General features: G+C 36.8%; 1 protein-coding gene across 10 annotated transcripts in view; it reads right to left on the bottom strand.

The window, feature by feature from the left end:
* Positions 1-25,130, bottom strand: part of Dmd (dystrophin) — a 2,242,690-nt gene that overhangs the window by 1,715,199 nt on the left and 502,361 nt on the right. For all 10 annotated transcript variants that reach the window (XM_052732199.1, XM_052732319.1, XM_052732309.1 and 7 more), the window contains 2 exons: positions 14,899-14,991; positions 8,446-8,618 (listed from right to left, as the gene is read on the bottom strand). In XM_052732199.1, the coding sequence (XP_052588159.1) occupies positions 8,446-8,618; positions 14,899-14,991 (266 nt within the window). The remainder of the gene's footprint in view (positions 1-8,445; positions 8,619-14,898; positions 14,992-25,130) is intronic.

The following is a 25,130-nucleotide window of genomic DNA, read 5'->3' as shown; positions in this document are numbered from 1 at the left end:
TCTCAGAATATCTGTTTCCAGCCATTTTCTCTGTCATAAGTAGGAGGACAGGGGGTGACCTAGTGTGCTCTCCACCTCATTCTTCCTAGAGGAGGTTTGGTGGGAGCTAATGTCTTTCTTTCAGAATCCAAATTGGTCTGTCCTGTGGAACATTGAATCCCTGTCATCTTAAACTTCATATGTCCTGTGGAGGTGATTTAGAGTAAACTAGCATGTTTTCCATTTCAGTTTCTTCTACTGAAGAATTTCAGATGGAGATAGTTTCTCTCTCTTTCAAAGCCCAGGTTTTCCCAAGCTTGATATGCCCTACAGATAAGGAAAGGAATTAACTAAATGTGCACTCCAACTCATTCTCATGTACCAAAGTGGCTTGTAGTGAGCTTATGTTTGTGTCTCAGAATATATGTTGTCAGTCTTTCCTATTGAAGAGGTTATGAGTGAACTACTGTGTTTTCCAATTCAGTATGTCATAAGAAGGAGGCCTGGAGGGCGCGCCTGTCTGTCTTAGAATCCATTTTGTCCTATTTATCATATGTCCTATATATGAGGAGGATTAGAGTCAACTAGTATGTTCTGCACCACATTCTGACCTATAGATTATGATGAGATGGAGCCAGTGAGTGTATCTCAGTATCTCTGTCATCCTAATCTTAATCTGTTCTATGAATGAAGTTAGCAATTAACTAGAGTGTCTGTTCTACAGATCAGGCTTGGAGGGAGTTGGTATCTGTCTCTCAAAACTGACATCATTCTAATATTTATTTGTCCTGTGTATGCATAGTTACACATAGTATAAATAGTTAGAGTGATATAATGAGCATCCTACTTCAGTCTTTCTTCCCAAGGAGTCTTGAACAAACCTAGTGTTCTCTCTCAGAATCCATATTCATTGGTCCTACAGATAATTATGGGAGTGTCCTCCATGTTCTTTACCTCCACCTATCCCATGAAAAAGAGCTAGAGCAGTAGTTTTCAACCTTCCTAATGCTGCGACTCTTTTAATATAGTTTCTCATATTGTGGTATTCCCCAAACACAGAATTACTTTCATTGTTACTTCTTAATTGCAATTTTGCTATGGTTATGAATTGTAGTGTAAATATCTGAGTTTTCTAATTATCTTACATGACCCCTATGAAAGGGTCATTTAACCCTCAAAAGGGGTCACAGCCCACATGTTGAGAACCATTGTGCTAGAAAAAACTAGCATGTGCTTCTCAGATTCCAAGCTGTTGTAACCATGATCTATTCTGCAGCATAGTTTCAAAGTGTTCTAGGTGAATAGAAATGAACTTGTGAAACTCTCAATCTCAGACTGTCTTACAAAGGAAGATTACAGGATGTTAGTTTTTGTCTTCTGGAATCCATACTATCCTAATGTAATTGGGTATACAGAAGAAGTTACAAATGAACTACTGTGCTATCTACCTCAGTGTGCCCTACAAAACATGCTATAAAGGAGGTAGTTCCATTCTTTCACTATCCATGTTGTCCAAACCTTGGCCTGTCCTAAGGAGAAGGTTAGAAATGAATTAGGGGGTCTCTCCAGCTCAGTTTGTCCTATGGAGGAGATTTGGAAGGAACTAGAATCTGACTCTCAGAATCCATATCTTTCCATCCTTAATCTGTCCTATAGAGGAGATTGGGTGTGATCGAATGTGCTTTCACACTCAACGTCTCCTATGAAAAAGTCTTGGAATGAGATAGTGTCTGTCTCATAGAACCCATGTTATGTTAACCTTAATCTGTCCTATGTTTAAAGATAGGTGTGAACTTCTTTTCCTGCACCTCAATCTGTCCTATAGAGGAAGCTTGAGGGAGCTCATATCTATGTCTCAGAACTCATGTCATCCTATCCTTGATCTATGGAGGAGGAAAGAGTGAACTGGTGTGTAAGATGGTGATATCTATCATCCTGAATCAAAAGTATACTAACCTTGATCTGTATCATAGATATGGTTATGAATGAATTAGTATGCTATTCACTCAGTCTGTCCTACATAGGAGGCTTGAAGGGAACTAGTATCTGTCAGGATCAATGTCATTCTAATTATATCAGCCCTATGGAGGAAGATAGGAATGAACTAGTGTGCTCTCCAACTCAGACTCTTCTACAGAAGAGGCTCGGAGGGAGCTAGCTTCTGTTTCTCAACCTGTATTTTGTCTTGCCCTTACCTGTCCTAAGAATAACTTTAAGAGTGAACTAGAGTGCCCTAAGGTCGAAGCTTGGCAAAACCTAGTATCTGTACTGAAATAAGGTTAGAAATGAAGTAATGTGGTCTTCACCTTAGTCTGTCCTACAAAGGCAGCTTGATTGGAGCTAGTGACTGTCTCTCAGAATCCATTTTGTGTGCTAAGCTTGACCTGTCCTATGAAGGAGGATACATGTGAAATAGTGTGCTTCTCATCTCAGTCTGTTCTATGAGGAGGTTGGAAGGTCCCACTCTCCCTCTCTCGGAATTCATGTTGTCCTAACTTTCATCTGTCCCTTGGATACATTCAGGAGTGAACTAGTGTTCTATCCCACCCTGTCTGTTCTACAGAGAAGGCTTAATTACAGAGAGATTTAATGTCTGTCTCTGAGAATACATGATATCTTAACCTTGATCTGTCCTACTGGGGAGGTGAGGAGTAAACAAATGTACTCTTCATCTCAGTATTTCTTACGAAGTATGCTTGGAGTGTGCTAGTGTCTTTTTCTCAGATTCCATAGCATCCTATCTTGATCTGTCTTATGGTGGGAAGTAGGAGTGAAATAAGGTACTCTCCACACCAGCCTGTCCTTTGGCAAAGGCTTAGTGGGAGCTTTTGTCTTTGAGATTCCTTGTCCCCCTAACCTTGACCTGTCCTTACATAGGAGTTATGAGTGATGTAGGGTGCTCTTCACCTCAAGTCTATTTTAAGAATTATGCTTGGAGGGAACTAGCTTCTCTCTCTCAGATCCTATTTTGTTCTACTCTTGATTTATTCTGTGTAGGAAGATATAAGTGAACTAGTGAGCTCACCACCTTGGTCTGTCCTCTCAAGAATTCTTGTGCGGAGCTAGTGTCTATTCATCAGAATCTATGTTGTCCTACATTCATTTTTCCTATGGATAATATTAAGAGTGAACTAGTACGCTCTTTATCTCACTCTGCCCTATGGAGAAAACTTGGAGTAATCTAGTTCTGTCTCTCAGTAACCGTGTCATCCTAACCTTGGCCTGTACTGCAGATGAGGTCCAGTAAAATGGTACCTGTGTTACAAGTGAAAACTGGTAGGAAGTGGAACCATAGGCATATGTAATTGCAAATCAGTGTCTGTTGGTCTCGCCGATCATCTTTTCAATAGGCTAGGATTTGGCTTCTCAAGAAGCATGGTTGAGAGAATCAAAGAGGATTTGGCAAACCTCCAGTGGTCTTTCCTAACCTTGTTTTCACTATGCTGATGTGTGGTGATATTTTATTTGTATGTTAATAAATAAAGTTTGTCTGGAGATCAGAGGAAATAGCAGGCCGTTAACACAAAAAGTGATAGCACACCCCCTTAATCCCAGTGTCTTTCTCTGTGTATTCAAGGTCATACTAGGCAACAGAGCCAAACGTGGTGACACACGCCTTTAATCCCAGTACCAACCAAAGAGACCTGAAGGTCTGTACAGACAAGCAGTGATATTGAAGTGAGGTAGCTGGGCTAAGAGCCAATGAGAGGGCAGAAAAGCAAGGCAATAAAGGCACAGGTTAGACAGGAAGTAGTTCGCATTTTAGAAGCTACAGAGCTGGTGAAGTAAGGTGGTTGGTGGCTGTCACTATTTCCCTGATCTCTAAGGCCTTTACCCCTATATTTGGCTCCATGTTCTTTATTTAATAAGACTGCTTAGAAATTTGGCTACACTGATGGAATCTAAATATTCCAAGATTCCTTCAAATTCTTCACTTTTTTGACAGTAAAAAGAGCATGATAAATTTGGCCCACCTACATGGTCTTAAACATGCAAAAGGAAATTATAACCAGTATTAAAATGACCAGTATGTTTCTTTATCAGTCTTTAGACATTATACTTAACCATGCAAGATGTTATTTGGACAACTATTTCTCACTAATGATCTTCCTGATAACTCTATCTGTTTCCAGAATGGTACTTCTCATAGCTATAATGGGATGTTATATATCCTAACCAATCAATTATTGTGTCCTTCCCTAGGGAACATTGTTATTCCTGCCCTTAGCATTCCTTAGTTGCTTCTAGTTCATTGTCTAGGGTTGAAACCTCAGTGAGTTTTCCCTCTTTCATGTTAGCATGTCTGTTGGTATTCTTCTTGTCCAAATCATGTTTAGGTCATGAATTTGAAAGAGAATGAATGATTTCAAGGGAGGAAGGCAAGGTTGAAGTGACAAAATATATTAATCTCAAAAAAATTTAAAAAATATTTTTAAGAAAAATTTTATGCCATTACCATAAAAAATATCTTCCCTGGCATGGAATGCCTTATATTATGCACCTTTAAATGTTTCTATTCATGCTGTATTTTTCAAATGCTAGAAACAAAAATTATTCTGTAAACTTGAAATCTCTTTCATGCCAGAGTGACCATTTTTTATCTCCATTATCATTCAATCTATAAATATATCTATGGGTATTAAATATTGTCTTTATTTCTTTTAAAGAGTTCAGTCCTCTGGAAAAGCAGAATTTGCCAATGAGACACTCAAATTATCCACTAAATACCATTAACAGGATCAGACTGAAGAGATTGCTCATTGTTTAAGAGTGCTTTCTCCTTTCCCAGAGGACATGAAGTCATTCCCAGAATCCATATTGGGTGGCTCACAACTGCCTGTAACTACACCTTTCAGGGATCCAATGCTCTCTTCTGGCTTCTTCAGGTACCTACACATATATGGTATATACTCAAATAGATACACACACATACAAATAAGTAAAAAGAATAAGAATGAATCTTAAAAAATATATATTGACAGGAGAACCATTTTACCTAAAGAGCAATGCTACCAAGAACTCCAAGAAGTTCATTTAGGTCCTTATTTAAACATAAGCCCAAGCCCTCTGAAATACTTTATGGGTGACCTTTTCTATATTCAGATATGTATGACGATTATTGCTTATAATCTCTAATATGCTTCCAGATTCAATGAAATGCAATGGTCTATCAACAATATGTATTATAGAGATTTCAAATACATTCAGAAATATGATTTTAAAAAAAAACCTTCACCAGGATACTAACAGGCTTTTATCAGAACTTACAGAGAGGGTCCTTAGGACAAACAGTTAATTAACTCCTAGAAAGGAATTAGAAAGGTCCTTTTCTTATGCTTTTATATTCTCCTCCAATCACCAAGCTTCTAGAAATTTCCAACTGGATTCATCATTCCCAAGTAAACCATACAAAGGAAGTTCTTCTGAGGAAATCTTCCCAAAGCCCCTTAGGAGGGTCAAGATATAAATAATTAAGTAGTTACATTCTGAATGTTTTGAGGATTTCAATTCTTGGGGGTGACTCTTAGGTAGCTAGATAGATGTTAACAGGGTTAAAGGTTATTGAGGAAGGGCCCCTTCCTCATAATTGGCAGTTTATGAATTGAGAAACCCAAGTTTCAGGACTTTGGTGAATGAATTGGATCTGAATCTGAATCTCTCTTATGCCTTTGGTTGAGATATGACTTTCTATACCATTGTCAAGATTAAAATCACACTATCTTGTTTTGGCTTTCTGGTATACAATAAAGATAAGTCACCTTCTCCTTTAATTCAGTAGTCAATTAAAATGGTTTTCTCAATAACTTAGGTAGGAAAATGTACTTCAGGAAAGGTGTCTGTTCTAGGAGCTTTAAGAAATAGTATGATGTTTATGTCAAAAATATAGGTTGGCAAAATTGTCCTTTTGGCCAATGTCGATTTTCACCCCTCCAAAGTTTGCCCTATAAAACTGTCTCTCTGACTATTGTTGACTCTCATCCCATGACAGTGTTTTCCTTGACAAATGGCCTCTTTGAGCACTGCCCATTTACCATTGGCTGTACCTCAATTTATTCTATAATAAATTCTTACTTGTCTTCTTACCTGAATCCTTTCAACAAAGATCATAAGTAACAGGGAGCTGAACTAGGCCAAAGGGAGACCTCAGCAACATAATAGATAACTTTTTCTTAAGCCACGTCCTGGGGTAGGAAAAGAAGGTGTCTGCCTGAAATTTTAATTGCAGTTTTAGAGGTGTTATAATTTAATGTTCCTATCTAGTACATATTTCATGTCAGTTACCTTTTTTTTTTCCTGTAAAAGTGGAACCTGGTTTCCTTTCACCTTCACTGTACTGGACATTGTGTTTGAACATAAACCTTTTAATTTCCAAGGTCTCTGTTCTCTGCATCTTTGTTCTATAGAGCTTAGTCTCTCAATTATTGAAATCAGGGCACTGAATGACATTCCTAAGAGTGCCAATGACAATCACCTTGGAACAGAAAGTCCAAACATGTTTTTCCCTTAGATAAACAATATTAACATCTGTCAAAGACAAAGAGGCAGATGATTCATGAAACAGCATTAAGCAACTGTGAGGAACCTCTTGAAAACTAAACATGTAATGTATAAAAAGAGAGTTATTGATGGCTCATTCAATACCAAGGGAGAAAATACATAAATGCAGATACACTGTGGCAGAGAAAGAATGGATCAGGGATAGGACAAGTTGGATGTTTCCTGTATTACTTACAAATACATTCAAAAATTATAAAAAGAAAATGCACAGATATGGTGTGTGAACATGCCTCTAGGAGAGAAGTCTCCCACTTGAGAAAACATTAAAGAGCCAACAAGGAGCACAAAACCTGATCTTCAATATTTTTGTTTATCTGCAAATGTGTACATGAAGAGCAAGATCAATATTTCTTCAGGCCCTTAATGTGAAGCATGTAGCTGCATTAATGAGCATAAACCTATGATGCAGAATCGATAGCCTATCTCTTCTTACCTGACTGTATTGAAGCTGTGAAAATTTTTCTTTTGTTGTACTTAGGAAAACCAGTCTGTTTATCTTGTTAAATGTGTGGATCAGGGCTAGTCAGGCTCCTTTCTACAGTCAGGTTTGCTGAATCACTCACCGAGAAACCCAGTCTGGATGAGGCTAATTAAGCCCAGCTGGAGCATGACACCTGACAAAGATGCTTACTTTGAGTTTGCCCTTGAGTTCAGGCTTACTCCAAAGAAAATTTATATTTGGACCTTCTCCGGAAGCAAGAGTGGTATAGAAAAAATGGTAAGCTTGGTGAAAAAGAAAAGGTAACAAAGAAAAGATAAATGTAAGTGACAAAAGACAACCTGCATGGAGATTCTGGGAAGATGAAGTCCAGTGGCATTGATTAAAAAAAAAAAAAGCAAAACAATTCATTTGACCCTATTTTAAATAGCCAATTAATAATAAGACCAAAGTAGTTTTTTTTGAGGAAATATTACATTATATCATATGTAGAATGATGCTGTATAGCTTTTATATATGAAAGTATTGTATGAGAATGCTATATTTTATATATATAAATGGATGTATATGTGCTCCTTTCCCACGTGGTTATAATTTTATTTGAGCTCTTTCAAATTAATATATTAAACTTTATTATCTAAGAAAAGTAAACAATTATTTCATCATTTTAAGAACTATAAGATGTCTGGACTATAGTAAAAACTGCTTAGTTCACTACGTGACACTGTTATTTTCATGAAAGTCCACAGAACTGTTCCTTAATTCACAGAAATTACTTTGCTGCTATAGGGAAATTGTTTCTTTTGATCTCCTGAACACTGAGTTATAGAACTCACTATTCCCCTCTTTTGCCATGATTACTAAGATGCTTAGTGTTTCTTTTAATCCTGACTAGAAAAAAAAAATTCCTGGACATCATGATGTGTGTTATGTAAGCTTGGATTTCATATGACAAACATTTACCTGCATATTATTTTTCCTACGATGGTGATCTCACTAAAACCACTTACATGACATTGGGAACCACTTTTAGTTGTATAGTCTAGGCTCAAACTGATAGATCTGTTTCTATTCAAACCAATCAGTCTCCTTATTAGCAAAATTATGAAATAATCTGGCTCGTTAGGAGTCTCATTATAAAATGTGTCCATTTTTGTTCCTCCTTCAACCATAGCCATATGTAATTTAAAAATTAGAAAAATCCTGGCCATGGTGTTTAAAGCATGTAATCCTATTACTCTGAGAACTGAGACAGGAGCATCACAAGTTTTAGTTAGGTCAGGACTACCTAGAGATACCCTATCTCAAACAAGCAAACATATAAAAATATGCTTAGTCTGTTTCAATAAGTACTTGAATTGATATTGTTAACACCATGTGGCCTAGCAGAGGGACCACACTGTAATAAAAAACATCATCACTGTCTAAATAAATACTTAAAAATAATTCAAATCTCAAAATAAACTTACCTATGACTATGGATGAGCGCATTCAATGCTAGGCCATCAGACCAGCTGGAGGTAAAGTTGATGACGTTAACCTGTGGATAATTACGTGTTGATTGTCGGACCCAGCTCAGAAGAATCTTTTCACTGTTGGTTTGCTGCAACCCAGCCATGATAGTTTTCATCACATTTTTGACCTATGTGTTAAAGAAAATTTCAGTAAGAAAACACATTCTCCAAACAAGTACTCTTCACATTTTAATAAGAATGTCCCTACTTTTCAAGGATAAATGGTAGGGATATTAGGGATATATATATATATATATATATATATATATATATATATATATATATATATATATATGTATGTATATATATTAAAAGTAATGCATTTTATTGAGTCAGCATTGACTCTAATTGGTTAGGAATCACTTCTGATTGGTGACTGAGAAATACGCTCCATATCATCCCTAGAGTCTAGTATACTAAACTATTGTTTTGAGAATTGCTGTTTTTGTAGCTTTCAATAGGCTAGAAAAGAGAGGGCATAAAACATTAGACTTAATGTTAGCCAATAACAAAATAAATCACTAGTGTTTATGAATAGAAAAAGCAGTCTTAGTAAGAAAATGTTTGTTCATAATAACAAAAATGGATTCAGAAGGTTGTATTTATATATATTTATGCACATATACATATATAAAATCATAATAATCAAATAAAAAGAGACTATCAATTTGGGAGTTGAGGGAACACATTAGGGGCTGGAGGGAGCAAACAGAATAAAAGTGAAGTAATTCTTTATCTTTTAAAATTTAAAAAGAAAATGTTTGCTTTATAAAGCATATTATTTTTTCCTTTTCTATTAACTTACTATATGAAATTCAGCAAGCTACTTATCCTTTTAATCACCAGATTATTTATCTCCACAAAGAAGATTGTTTCCAGAAAAATCCAAAGTAGAGTAAAATTAAAATACCCTAGATTCATTTTATAACTTGAAAAATAATGTACTTTGTGTTTATTAAAACTGTACTGGCTAGTTTTAGGTTTTCTTGATACATGCTAAATTTATATGAGAAGAGAGAACCTCAATTGAGAAACTACCTCCGTAAGATTAGGCTAGGGGCAAGCCTGTAGGGCATTTTCGTACTTAGTGATTGATTTTGTGGGTCCAGCCCCATTGTAGGTGGGGCATTCCCTGGGCTGCTGGTCCTGGATTCTGTAAGACAGCAGACTGAGAAAGTCATGAGGAGCAAGCTGGTGAGCAGTACCCTTCCATGCCCTCTTCATCAGCTCCTGCCTCCAGTTCCCTTCCCTGTTTGAGTTCTTGTCCTGACTTCCTTCAATAGTGAACAATGATGTAAAACTGTAAGTTAAATAAAGCCTTTCCTTCACATGTTACTTTGGCCGTGAAATTTCACCACAGCTGTGATAACTCTCAGACATTGACTGGACTGAAAATGTTTGACTGTTTGAATTTTTAAAAATCAACAAGTTAACAATATGTAAAAAAGGAATATATATGCCTAACAGCTATAGATGGATGCCTTAGTTTTCCTTTTATTAATTGCTTTCAGGACAACTGTTTCCTAGTCTTTGAGTAGATGCAAACGTTATTCAGCAATTTATTGACTTTCAAACTTTCATTCAACTAAGTAGTCTGATGCAAATGCACATTCAAAACATTTTTATGAATTTTAAGATTGCAGTGATACTTCATTACAGATATTTTAATCTATATAATCTATTAAATGACTATTCTTTTTCTTTTAAAAGCTAAAATGGATCCATTAGGAGATACTTGAAAGAGTATATAAGTAAATGTGATCAATATTAATGCTTACCTACATGGCTTTCCTTTGGGGAAACATAAGGGCCATATGCACAAAAATGTGATGTGATGATGTATATTTGATCATCATGCATCAATGTGCATTATAAATATGATATTTTATTTTGGATGTTTTTTTTTCTCCATGAAGAGATTAACAAATATTTGCCTGTGTAGTAAATATATATTTAACATTTCATATTAGTTGTCTTTCATGAACTGTTAAATGTAAATTGTGAGATATAATATAAAATCTGATTTTAAAACACTTGTAAATATGGTGATAGTTTGAAGATTACGAAATCTATGCATATATGTGACACAATCTGTTGATAGCTGTTTCTCTTTCTTAGGGTATATTATCCAATTTTGTAATTCATTTCTGGCCTAATTATTTACCAAGTTACCCTGTGGATAAATAGGTCATATACAATATATAATCTTTCACCGTATATTCTAAAATTATGACATGCATGACCTCCATGCTATTTGAAAAAGTATGCTTTGTGTACCGTGCTGAGGAAGGGTTGAAATCAGCCAATAACAGCATATTGGTGATGATGGATGTTTCTGATCAGGCGACCCTCCAATGATGAATGGGATTCATTGGCGAAATGCTTGACCAGACTGTCCTCTGTGTGCATAATGTTTAAGGACAATACAGTATTCAATCCAAAATGCTTTTAGCCTCATTATGTGTCTAATTCAGCTTATCAGCCTCAGCCTCATTGGCATTGCTTCTACTTCAGCATAATATTGCTGAGAGAAAAAGAAAGAGTAATATATAATCACTGTTTCTCCTTTTCCTACGTAGAAATGGTTGTTAGGAAATCATTGAGGTCACTAGAAAGATGAATCTGGAAACAGAAAGTATTCTTGTCTTTGAGGCTTACAGTGCTTATGAGAGAAAGTATCACCTGAAACAAACTTGTGTATATCTGTTAATTGGAATGTAATTAGGACAAGGAAATGGTAGAAGTGTAGAGGATGGTTTGGACACATTTTTGGCCTGTGAAAGGTTCTCAGTTCCATGTTTAACAATGAAAAAAAAAGGCAAGTGCAAAAATGACCGAGTTACCTAACAAGGTAAACAATATATTATGTACATAAAGCTGTACCAGCAAAGATTCCCCTTCAAGGAACAGTTTGTTACTCAGCTATTATCAGACAGGCTCCAGCTATTAGTCTCTTGTGAAACTACCAGAACTTCAGAGCCCTGTCATCAAAGGTTACAGCCTTTCTACAGTCACATATATCTCACTGCTGATGAAAAGGAACAGGATAAACTATCAGCCTTTTGAACCTCAGTTAGGGCACTGTTGGCCAGGTTCACCTTGGTGTTAAATAAAGCCACTTAGATTCTCTGTCATCATGAGGCTATAGCTCTTTCTCTGTCAACTCCTGCCAACTCTCTCCTTCTCTGTCAGTCTCCAGAGCATGACTGAAAAAACATATGTTCAGCATAGATCTACCCTCTTAAACTACTACCCAGAATGCATTCCTATTGAGAATCAGGCAAGGCAGAGGTGGGGCTTCCTGACGAGGAACAGGGCAAGAACTCATTTGTACAGTTTGGCAAGACTTTGGAGAAAGGACTTTCAGCAGCAGAAAACATGGCATTCTCTGGTAACTGGATGCTAATCGAATGAAAAGTAATATAAAAAATAGATACCAATGTGAATCACACTTAGAATTAAGAATTTTCTTTAGCTTAGCCAGCATAGGTAGAAACCTAACTTGAGACCATACCAGTGTTAACAAGCTTTTGTTTTCTTTCTAGATGTTTCCTAAGTCTGTGATTGCCTCCCTAAAATGGAGATCTTAAGTAAAAAGGAGGAAGAAAAACTCCTAAAAGCATAGTGTGTAGCCTTTAATTTTATTATAAAGACAAGTTCTTATCATCTAACTCTACTTGGCCTTGACCTCATTGTTCTCCAGTGTCAGCCTCCTGACAACTGGGATTATAGGTGAGCAGCACCATAGGCAGATGACATCAGAATTTTGTTCAAAACCACTTATTCAGAAAATAAATATTCAGGTTTTTTTTTTCAGGCTAATAACTGTATTTGAAGTAGAAACTGGAAAGGTGGTGATGGAGAAGTAAGTTATGCATTCACAAGTTTTCACAAGTCCAAAGTTCTCTCTAGCACTATTAAAAATATATGGCATTGGAAGATAGGATCCACATATGTGTTTCTTTAATGCCACTCACAATCTGATAAATCTAGAACATACGTTACATTGACCAGAGTCTGCTTTTATCTTTTCTGAAATTCCAATCCTTCAACTATATGCTCTTGGTGGCAAAATTATTTGGGATTCAAGGAGGAATGACGATTCAAGGAGTATCGAGCAGGGGGATTTTTTCAGATTGTTAAGTGGTTTTAAGAAAACAGGTCAGCATGCAAAGAAAGGTGATGTAAGTAGGAAGAGAATGAAAGATTCTGTATACTTGCAGTCACAAAGCCAAGGTAATTTAAGTACACAAGCAGAAAGTAACACTGTATAAGTATGTTAGATAAGGAAAAACTAAGTGAAAGCTTTTCTTCTAGTATTTCTGGGTGTAAAGCATCCTTCTCGCTATAACAACACCCCCCAAAAAGAATAAACAGTGGCCACTTAATGTCAAATGAAGGAAGTATCAGAAAGGACAGTGTTGACATTCTACCTTGGAATGAGTGGAAAAAGAGTTTACAAAGAGACTCAGAGATAAGAATGGATGGACTCCTATGAGAAACCAACTCACTGACAAACACAATTTCAAAAGCTCTTTGGAACTCTGCATATGCCTGAGTTATCCTCCTTGCTTTGTCATTGCCGGTGTCAATAATGCTCAGTATGCTCTCCAAACTGGGTCACTCCCTAATCTCTGGCTAGGTCATCAGAGAAACACAGCACCAGGGAATGTGTGAGAAACTACTGCAGCCATTCTACTAGTGCTCCTGACGTCAGTTTTGGTCCTGTGTGCCTTATTTCTTTTTTGAAATGTTTCCACTTTCGTTCTACAAACAATTGATTGTATGGAAACTGTTTCCCCTGTAAGATATTTGGAAAAGCACTGAGCAGCATAATGAAATTATGATGGGAGGAGGGGCATGTTGCCATATTACTGGTTTTATTGAAACCATTACTATATGAAAATGGCTAGAAACTTGCCAGCTTTGGATCACATTAAAAGTTATATTTGTTCTCTGTTCTTTTTATACTGTTGTAAAAAGTAGTTGAGCCCATTCAAAACAAAAATATATCAGGCCAATGAAATTATCAGTATGGCTGCTGAGTTGAGAAGGTACACCTCTGGTCCATCCACTCTTGAGTCAGACTAAGTAATATTTACCATTCTAACTGAAGTCAAACGTTAGCTCAATAAAATAAAACAATAGTGGAAATAGGAAGGAACGCCAAATATTGTACCCAATGAAATAAGCTACACAAGAAGAGCACATATTAGAAGATCCCATTGGAGCAATATAGCCCCCAAACACAAATATATACACAGAAGTGTTTTAATGGTTTTCTAAGATTGGAGTAGTAGCTCAGACAGATTTTAAAGGCACAAAAATTCTCTTCAAAGTAGTATAAAAGTGCTAACATTGGAGAGTTGTGATGCTTGCACATCTCTGTAAATAACCTAAAATTTTTGTTTGGCTGGAGAAAAACTTTCTTTCCTATGGATACTTGGAGAAGCTACCAAGCAAAAGAAGTAAGCTAGATTGGTAAACACTGAATTTTACATTGAGAATTAGTAAATTTATGGATAAAAATATATCTTAGTAGCAGTATTACCAAAAAAGTATAATCCGTAGTAGAAAAAAAGGAAAGGCAGGCATATCTCAAATATCTCCAAATTAATAAAATATTTGAATATGCTAAGAAATCCTTGTCATTTGTACCTCCAGTAAAAAAAAAATGGTATACTAGACTATTTAACAGCGGCTATTTTCTCATATAATCCTGATAAGAAATGTAAACACATTCATGCTTTTCCCTTTTCATAGAAAAGGAATTATTATGACATTATATCCAATGTCATTGAGATAGTAAATAGGTATGTTTAAATTTAAGCTTATGTTGTAATGATTTTAAATGTTCACACTCTTTTCACTGAACCAAAGGATCTTTGATCTGGTTTAAAGAGTTAGAATAAATATAGACATGCAAAAAAACAAACCAATCTCTATGCAACTGAGAAAACGCAAATTCAAAAGCTGACTCCTACAAATATTACCGTCCTATTAAACTGTCACCGTTATTGGTGTATATTGTGAATATACCACACTGATATAAGGTTACTCCTTTGATGATGGCGATTAAAAGGACAGATAAATTTCTCCTTATAAAATTCTATAGGTTGTGAAGTGCACATATTTATTAAATTTTTAGGTATGGTTAGGATTTTATCTTTTTTCCCCCAAACTTACCCAATGACAGAATTACAGCAATATTCTCAGAAGTATACCAGAACATATTTTTTTAATAATTCTCAATATTTAAAATTCCATAACGTGTAAATTTAAAAGGCAGTCCTATGAAGATGGCTAGGTAATATTAGTGATACATGTGTTTATTTTGTAGGTAAAAGAAATGAAAGACAGGTTTAGCAACATTCTTCACAAAGAGGCAATGTCCGGTAGTATATTTACCTGCCAGTGTAGGATGATGTTCCAAATCAAACCAAGAATCAGTTTATGATTTCCATCCACTATGTCAGAACTTCCTATATTCACTAAATCAACCTGATAAAAAAGAAGAAAATATTTGAAGAATGGATAGAAAATAATTAATTGTAAACAAAACAAAATGGGAAAGGATTGCATTTAGCTATTTTTAGAACCTAAGCAACAGTACAGATTTTAAAATGTAATGTAAAAATGAAAGTAAATGCATTTTTAAGTTTACTTTCCAATTGAACAAGCACCTAGGAACTAGGAGATGAAAGCATTAACATACGAAGCTATCATTGCATTAAAGAGACCAATCAGTCTTTTCCAAATAAAATGGATAATAATAATAATTCACAAAAGATGCCTGAAATTAAGACATACTGTCTAGTATCAATTCAAGTTGAAACTTAAAAACAAAGCACATAAAAATAAAATAAGAAGTTTCATCAGTATTTCTATGTAGTAGAAAAGAAAATCAGGCCAGGTGATGGTGGTGCACTCCTTTAATCCTAACACTCAGAGGCAGAGGCAGGCAGATCTCTATGAGTTCGAGGCCAGTTTGGTCTACAGAGCGAGTTCCAGCACAGCCAGAGCTACACAGGGAAACCCTGTCATGAAAAACAAACAAACAAACAAACAATTCTGATATGGCTTTGGATAAATATATTTGCCTGAAATCTCTTGCTTTAGAAAAATGTTAGAACTCTTATAAAGCAATTGTAGCTAATAGATGGCTCTCTTTTCCCTACAGAGGACTGATTTCAGAATCAAAATATATGTTCTACTTTTCATGGTAAATTTCCATGTCGTGCTCAGCATAAGGTTTGTCCCCCAAAGTTTCATATGGTGGCATCTTAGTCCTCAGTGTAAAGGACTGAGAGATAGGGAAACTTAAAAGGGAGGCTTGGTGAAAGAATTTCAAGTCATTAAGGGAATCAACTTTAGAAGAAATAGATTTTCATTTATAATGACATAGATAATGAGGAGCTTGATTAGTTAACAAAAAAGGTACTATAATATCATTTTGGTTTTCTCAGTTTGTATTTTTGTTTACATTCTTCGTCATATAACCAACCTCCCCCTTTCTCTGTCTCTCTGTCTGTCTCTGTCTGTCTCTGTATCTCTCTCTCTTACAAACACACACACACACACACACACACACACACACACACACACACACACACTCTTCCACACTAACAGCAAACCTTTGGGCCTCTACAAATATGTGTTAAGTAAGCACTTTTGCTAAGTGACCAGTTACGGGTAGTTTGTTACGGCAACACACAACGCACCAATAAGACACACTCATCACTTATCTTTCATGTTCCCAACATATTAAGTAGAATCAACTTAAATATGAGATGAAGACAACTGAGCACACAAATCTGGGCCTTGTGATTATACATATATATATGCATTCCCATATTCTTGGGAAATAGAAATAGGATTGTTCAGATGAAAACAGCCTTTATGTCCATAGCCTAATATATCAAGGAAGAAAATGTGGTTAATATACCCAATGCATTTTTATTTAGTCATAGAAAAACATGAAATTCTTTCTTTTGCAACAAAACAGATGGAACTGCATATAGCTATGTTATATCAAATAAAACAAGCACAGAATGCCAAGCACTGTGTGATATAGCTCCTGTGTGAAATCTCCAAAAGTTGATTTCACAGATGTTGTGACTAGAATGTGGGTTACATAATAGTTGGATCATGGGAATCAGAAAGGCAGCATCTGGAAAAGGTTGATCAGGGATCAATAAGTTACAATATGATAGAAGCAAACAGTTTTGCCATACAATTTGCATGGTAGGGTGACTAGATAACTATAATGTAGTGAGCACTTAAAATGGTAGAATAAGAGATGTTGAAAATTTTCACCAGAAATATGTGGTATTTAATGAGTTGTATTTAATTTGATTTAAACATCATGTGATATATGTACATTGCAACTTTATATAATATTCCATTGGTATGTATATTTTTATGTTTCTAATATCAGCTATAAATAGTTTACAAATTCTAAATTTTAAGTTATTTGTTATTTATTTATACATTCAAACATTTCATTTGCATAATTGCTTGAATGACATATCATGTTTCTCTTCTAATTATCATGAATTAATTGTTCAATTTGCTTATCCTTCTTTCTTCTCCTCACTTTCTTCCAATATGATCAACAAACTCATGTTTTTTTCTTGACATCTATGATCATTGTGATGGTTTGGATGAGAATTAGCCCTGTAGGCTCATATATCTGAATGCTTGGTCACTAGTGTGTGGAAACTGTTTGGGGAAGGATTAGGAAGTATGGCCTTATTAGAGGAGATATGTCACTGGGGGTGGTCTTTGAGGTTTCAAAAGCACAAACAAGACCCAGTCTTACTCTCTGCCTCAATCTTATGAATAATGTGTAATCTCTCCACTGCTCCTCTATCTCTGTGCCTGCCTGCTGCCATACTTGCCACCATGATGGCCATAGACTCACCCTCAGAAAATAGAAGCAAGCCCCCAATTCATTATTTTATAAGTTGTCATGGTTATGGTGTCCCTTCAGAGCAATACAAAAGTAACTAAGACAATCATGTGCTGGGGGATGTCTCTGTACCCTGTGAATATATGTTGTTCCCATTGGTTAATAAACAAGTTGCTTTGGTCTATGGCAAGGAAGCTTAGAGGCAAGTGGGAAATCCAAGGAGAGAGACAGGAAAGAGAAAGGTGGAGTCTGGAGAGACGCTGGCCAACCACTGCCAAAGGAGCAGCAAGATGCCAGGAGACCGGTAATCAGCCATGTGGTACAACATAGACTAATAGAAATGGGTTAAGTTATAAGAGCTAGCTAGAAAGAAGCCTGCCATAGGCCATAAAACTGGTAATTAATATAAGCCTCTGAATGATTATTATGAGTGGCTCCTTTTTCCTCTTCTCTCTTCCTCTCTCTTCCTCTTTCCTCCTCTCTCTTCCTCTGTTCTCTTCTCTTCTCCTCTCTCCTCCTCTCTCTCCTCTACCCTCTCAAAGAAAAAAAAAACAAAAAGAAAAAAAAAGATGATTATTATAAGTGGCCGTGGGACCATGGAACTAGGCAGGACCAGAGAAACCTTTTAGCCACAATCATCCTTTTATATGAGTGCTATGGTATGTTCTGTACGGCAAATGTTTTGCTCTGATTGGTTAGTAAATAAAACACTGATTGGCCAGTAGTCAGGCAGGAGGAAGTATAGGTGGGACAAGCAGGAGAATAATTCTGGGAAGTGGAAGGCTGAGAAGAGAGACACTGCCAGCTGCCACCATGACAAGCAGCATGTGAAGATGCCGGTAAGCCATTAGCTACATGACAAGGTATAGATTTATAGAAATGGATTAATTTAAGATATAAGAACAGTTAGCAAGAAGCCCGGTATGGCCATACAGTTTGTAAGCAATGTAAGTCTTTGTGTTTACTTGGTTGGGTCTGAGAGGCTGTGGGACTGGAGGTTGACAGAGATTTGTCCTGACTGTGGGCCAGGCAGGAAAACTCTAGCTACATATGAGTGTACAAAAGCAATTTTACATAGACAAAAATCTACAGGGCTTAAACAAATAAGAGATCATATATAGATAAAATGATTTTTTGAAAACAATAATCACCATTATTTATTCATTTTAGTAGTTATATTGTATTTAACATTTTAGGTATTGTATAAAATAGCTATCCAACCCCCTGTTGGTAGACATTTGCATAGTACTATGAATTTTGTAGGTTTTCTTTAGTGTTTTAAACACTGCATAGACAAATGTGACCTGTATCATTTCAATACCAATTATAACGAAAGTTTTCACTAGATTAAAGCATGTGCATATGTTTTTCTGTGTTTAAATTTTTGTGGATGTTTCCATGTGCATTTATAAAAATATTTACAATTTTATATCTTTTCCCCATTTTATTACTTTTTTGAGAATTTTGTACAATACATTTATTCATAGTCAGTCTCTTCCTAAAATCCTTCCAGATTCATTGTACTCTTCAAACCCTACCCAATTGTGTCCCCTACTATTTTAAAATAAAAGTTATTATGTCCAATTTCTGCTTCCATTTACTATTGTATATGGGGCCTTCACTAGAGTGTGATCAACACACCAGTGATCAAAATCTTAAAGAAAACTGATTTTGCTTCCCCCAAGCACTGTCAAATGCCGATAGCTCTTCAGCTATGGGTAGGACTTCTTGTTCACCTCCCCTCTCCATGCTGAAATTTTGTCTGACTTAAGCTTAACTGTCTGGACTGCTGAGAATTGACATATGCAAGGACTTTGTTGTTGCATTGTAGCACTGCAAGAAACAATACAAGAAAAAATTGTCATTTAGTCTTTATGGCTCTTAAAATCATTCCTCCCCCTCTTACACAAAGATTCCTGAGCTATAGGAGGAGAAGATGTGATCCAGATGACCACTTTAAGGCTGAGAATTCTCCAGTCTTTTGTTGTCTGCACATTGACCAGTTGTGGGTCTCTATATTAACTGCCATGTACTGAAAACAAAAGCTTCTCTGTTTTAGAGAGTCATTAATCTATAGGTATGATGAGAAGTCATTAGGACAACTGGAATTGGGAGATATTGAGGGGATGATACAGAAACCTAGTACAGTGGAAACTTCCTGCAATCTATGAGGGTGACCCTAGTGAGAACTCCTATTAGGGAGGATAGGGAGTCTGAACTGGCCATCTTTTTTTTTTTTTTTTTGGTTTTTCGAGACAGGGTTTCCCTGTGTAGCTTTGCGCCTTTCCTGGAACTCACTTGGTAGCCCAGGCTGGCCTCGAACTCACAGAGATCCGCCTGGCTCTGCCTCCCAAGTGCTGGGATTAAAGGCGTGCACCACCCGGCCTGGCCATCTTTTGTAGCCAGAAAAGGTGTCTATTGGTGGGACTGAGTTTACTTGTTGGCCAAGGAGGTCCTGTGAAGATCCCTAAACAACCAAGACTGATGCTAGGACAAAAGGTCATCCTCTGAAAACTGACAACAGGGCCCCAATACTGAGGACAACTTCTACTCAGCCCATTGAACATATAGAGATCAAGCTGGTATAGGCTTGGAAGATTCACCCTTATGTTCTAGTCTGTTTGTCAAAAGAAGGTACTCTGCAGGCTATGGAAAGAGAAACCTGAACACCAACCCAGGCACAAAATATTCCATCTACAATCTGTCCAGCCTGCAAGTTGTGCTAGGGCAATGGTGGCACAGAACATGTGGGAGTGGCCAACCAACCTTTGGTTTTAACTTGTCCATACTAAAAGAAGAAGCCCATGTCCTACATTGCCTGCATGGCCAGAAACCAGAGACTGTATAGCCCAGAGAGCTAGGGTAGAACCAAACGTAAGTGGCAAAAAAAAATTATGAAATGATTCCTAATGATATTCTTCTACACTCATAGATCTGTGCTTTATCTAGTAGTCATCAGAGAGCCTTCATCCAGCAACTGATGGGAACATATACAGAGACCCACAGTCAGACAGTATGTGGATATAGAGTCTAAATTGGGGGTCATCATTGGGTCCCTCCCCTAGGAGAGGAGGGAACCCTGTAGAAATAGGAGGAGTAAACTCTGTTTAGGCGTGATAGGGAATGGAAGACACCAGGAGAACATGGCACACCAAATCAACTATGCATGAGTCATATGGATCACAGAGACTGAAGTGGCAAGCACAGGGCCCACATGAGTCTGCACCAGGTCCTCTGCATATATGTTACGGCTGTTAGTTTGATATCCTTCTTAGACTCATGAAAGTGGATTTGGGTGTATCACTTTTTCCTACTCTTGTCCAGGCTCAATATGAGGGCTTTTGCCTTGTCTTGTTGTATCTTGTTTTGTCCTATCTGGAAGTCATCTCTTGGAGAGCTGTTCTTTTCTGAAGAAGAAACGGAGAGGGAGTGAATCTGGGTGAATGGGGAATTGATGGAGGGGGGAATTAGGAGGAGTGGAGGGAGGAGAAAATGTGGTTGGGATTTATTATGTGAAAGAAGAATCTAATTTCAAAAAAAATCAAATTGAGTAATGAATAATGAAAATTAGAGCAAATCATAAAGGAGAAAAGGGAAGAGGTGAGTCATATTCTTATAATACTAAGGTGTGTGTGTGTGTGTGTGTGTGTGTGTGTGTGTGTGTGTGTGTGTGTGTGTGTGATAGATGAGAAAAATTCTGTAAATTAATACACTAATGAATTTTGTCATGCATTTTCATTCTAGGCAAAAGAAGAGAGACGGTGAAACTTTCCATATTTGTATTTTTAACTATTTTACAGTTTTAACTTGGAAATTAAAATTACAGTTCATTCAATAAGGAAAATATCAGTTTTCAAATAAATGGTAAGGCCGGGCGGTGGTGGTGCTTGCCTTTAATCCCAGCACTTGGGACGCAGAGTCAGGTGGATCTTTGTGAGTTTGAGGCCAGCCTGGTCTACAGAGCGAGATCCAGGAAAGGCGCAAAGCTACACAGAGAATCCCTGTCTCGGAAAAAAAAAAAAACAAAAAGAAAAAAGAAAGACAAATAAATGGTATATGCATTTTTTTGGGGGGGCAGGCAATGAAAATGTATCTAAACCATTCAGCCAATAGAAAATAACAGATTTCTCAGAGATTGTTTTCAAGACATGTGCCTTTCTCAGATCTTTTCTGCATTTTTTATATCCAGAAGGAGACACTTTTGCTCCATAATTTTCTGTATAATACCTGTTAGCATTCAGGCATTATATTAGCCTGCCCTCAGGGTCCTCAGTTGGAGGACTAAGAGCACCCTCTATGCACATGTGCTTGTTAGTAACTCAGGCATTTACACTAGCCTATTCAGGGTCCTGACAGAATACATTATCATCTGGGACACTCCCTATGTGCATGGGCTAAATCCCCTGGTAAAAACAAGCTCTTTCCGGGCATTCGACCCTCTTTCTCCCACAGCTTCCCCTGCAGAGGCCAGCCTCTGTGTCCTCTCCCTTACCCCAGTAAACTTCCCATGTGAGTCTTGTTGTATGGTATGACTCTCTCTCTCTCCCACCACTGCTAAACTACAACAATACATAAATATAAAATATGAAGTAGGAAGGGAAAAGAAGTAAGCACAAGCTATCTTGTAACTCTTCAGGCTTGCCATTTGAATGGGATTAACCCAAAATCACTACAAATTAAATCTTATCAAGTAATTAAACCAAAAAAATGACCAGGTTTTAAAAGAGAATATTAAATGTCATTTTGCATACACATTCAGAATCTTGACACTCTTAAACAGTAACTAATGATTTAGGACCTACTATGCATTGGATTTTATTAGATAAATGTCTATTCTGAGAGCTACTTTTTACGAGTATACTTCCATCATTTACTTGTAGCTTTCATATCCATATATTTCTTTCTCATAATTAGTAAATAACCTAAGAATTTCCTTCTAACATACTAGATGATCCAAATTTCCTTTATAAACATCTTCAGTGTTTTATAAAATATTAACATGTAGTTATACAGACTAATCCATGGTTATGTGAATTGTCTCAAGGATTTACATAATCCTTCTAAATACGGTGCATTTAAAAACTGGAACTACAGAAAATTCAAAGTGGCTTTAAAGCCTTGTAGTATGTGCTTTCCTAAAAAAAAAATTAAGACTTACACTATTTAAATTTTCAAGACTTAGGGAAATAAATCACCACTAGTCTCTTCCACTGAGACATGCATGTGTTGAATATTTTATAACTGAATGATGAATAGTACAATATGTATAATATAAAAGGGAGAAATACTATGATTGTATATCTGGCCCAAGTTTCCCCCACTTCCTGCTTTATGTTTGTATTATTTTAAAATTTTCTTATCACATTTTTATGCATGTGTAGAGGGGGTTCATGCATACCACAGACAAAGCATATGTGGAGATAAGAGGACAACTTTTAATAGTTTTCTCCTTTTTCCATGTGGATCCAGTGGATCAAAATTAGGTCACAGAGCTTGGCAGCAAGCACCTTTACCACTTGAGCCATTTCACTGTCCTCTTTCCCAATTTTTTTTTTTCTTTCCGAGACAGGGTTTCTCTGTGTAGCTTTGGAGCCTGTCCTGGAACTCACTCTGTAGTCTAGGCTGGCCTCGAAACTCACTGAGATCCACCTGCCTCTGCCTCCAGAGTGCTGGGATTAAAGGCGTGCGCCACCACCGCCCAGCTCTTTCCCTATTTTTAATGGTTTAAATTTTATAAATTCATTCAGTCTATGATTTTTACCAGCTGTCATATACCATATATATGGACTTAGTTACATTAAAATATATTAGTGCTACACTTGATCTTAGCCAAAATGACAGAGAAATGGAAGAGATCTACATGAACAGCCTGGACATGAGTGGGGGTAATGAAGGGCGAGGGTCGAGGGAAAGAGAGCTTGGGGGAGCAGGAGATCCCAGCTGGATCAACAACAGAGAGGGAGAACAAGGAATAGGAGACCATGGTAAATGAAGACCACATGAAAATAGGAAGAAGCAAGGTGCTAGAGAGGCCCACAGAAATCCACAAAGATACCCCCACAACAGACTGCTGGCAATGGTCGAGAGACAGCCCGAACTGACCTACTCTGGTGATGGGATGGCCAAACACCCTAATTGTTGTGCTAGAAACCCCATCCAACTACTGAGGGATCTGGATGCAGAGATCCATGGCTAGGCCCTGGGTGGATCTCTGGGAGTCCAATTAGTGAGAAAGAGGAGGGTTTATATGAGCAAGAATTGTTGAGACCAAGGTTGGATAAAGCACAGGGACAAATAGCCAAACGAATGGAAACACATGAACTATGAACCAATGGCTGAGGGGTCACCAACTGGATCAGGCCCTCTGAATGGGTGAGACAGTTGATTGGCTTGATCTGTTTGGGAGGCATCCAGGCAGTGGGACCGGGTCCTGTGCTCATTGCATGAGTTGGCTGTTTGAAACCTGGGGCCTATGCAGGGTCACTTGTCTCAGCCTGGGAGGAGGAGACTGGACCTACCTGGACTGAGTCTACCAGGTTGATCTCAGTCCTCGGGGGAGGCTTTGCCCTGGAGGAGGTGGGAATGGTGGGTGGGCTGGGGTGAAGGGGAGGGGAGTGGGAGGGGGGAAAACAAGGGAATCCGTGGCTGATATGTAGAATTAAATTATATTGTAAAATAAAAAAATTAAGAATTTATACAAAGTGAACACTATTTTCTATAACTACTTACTATGCTTTGGAGCTTCAGGAGAAATGAAATAACTATTCTAAACCTATAATGTATTTATATTATACTTATACTTCATTTTTACCATTAAACAGGTTACTATTAAAATGATTAATTTAATAATTTAAAATAAAGTATATTATAATTAAGATTTCATTATAGATTTAAAGTATTTCTATAATGTTATATACTTATTATTGATTTTAATTCTCTTCAATAAAAAGCTAGTCTTTTAAAATATTCTTCCAATAGATTATCTTTATATTCATTATTCACTTTTGAAAGAACTTCTCTTTTTACCTAACATACTACAGTATTTTTAGTTGTAATCTTTGCCATGTTATTTAGACAAGTATCAAAACCCTAACCACAGCTCACTGTGTTTCTTCCTTCATAATGTCTACCTCACTATGTCCTTAATCCCTTTATCTCTACTTGATTTTGTACACTGTCCTTTCCACCTACTAAGTCCTCATTCCAAATGCTTCTGTACCTCAAGGTCTTTTTATTACTTTGCCTGGACCATCTTCTTATAGTTAGTACAAGGACTCACTTCCTTTAGGTCTCAGCTTATATTACCTTGACCAAGAAGTCTTTCTAGACCTACTACTCTGGTTATCATTAATCACTTGTATATTGTCATTGCCATTATACATATATATGTGTGTGTGTGTGTGTGTGTGTGCATGTGTGCATATACATACACAAAACACACACATAGAGACACACATACACAGACACAAACACAGTAATATCTACCGCATAAGGATTCTCTTCTGTATATATCCTTGCCAGCATTTGTTATTTCTTTTATTAATGACTGTCAACATTTTTGTTGCTGTAACTGTTCATTGACTAGAAGATGGTTATCGTTACAAGTTTTCATTAGATCATTTTGTTCTAATATCAGAAAAACTAAAAATTTACAGTTGGAAAGCAATCAAACTTGTAATGTTTCTATAAAATAACTTTCATATGTTAAATGTGACAGTGAATTAATAAA

Source organism: Peromyscus californicus, unplaced genomic scaffold (genome assembly GCF_007827085.1).
Source record: "Peromyscus californicus insignis strain IS unplaced genomic scaffold, ASM782708v3 Scaffold_10__1_contigs__length_136768540, whole genome shotgun sequence".
NCBI classification, from domain to species: domain Eukaryota; kingdom Metazoa; phylum Chordata; class Mammalia; order Rodentia; family Cricetidae; genus Peromyscus; species Peromyscus californicus.
The sequence above is the reverse complement of the archived record's forward strand: the minus strand, read 5'-3'. Positions and strand labels throughout refer to the sequence as shown.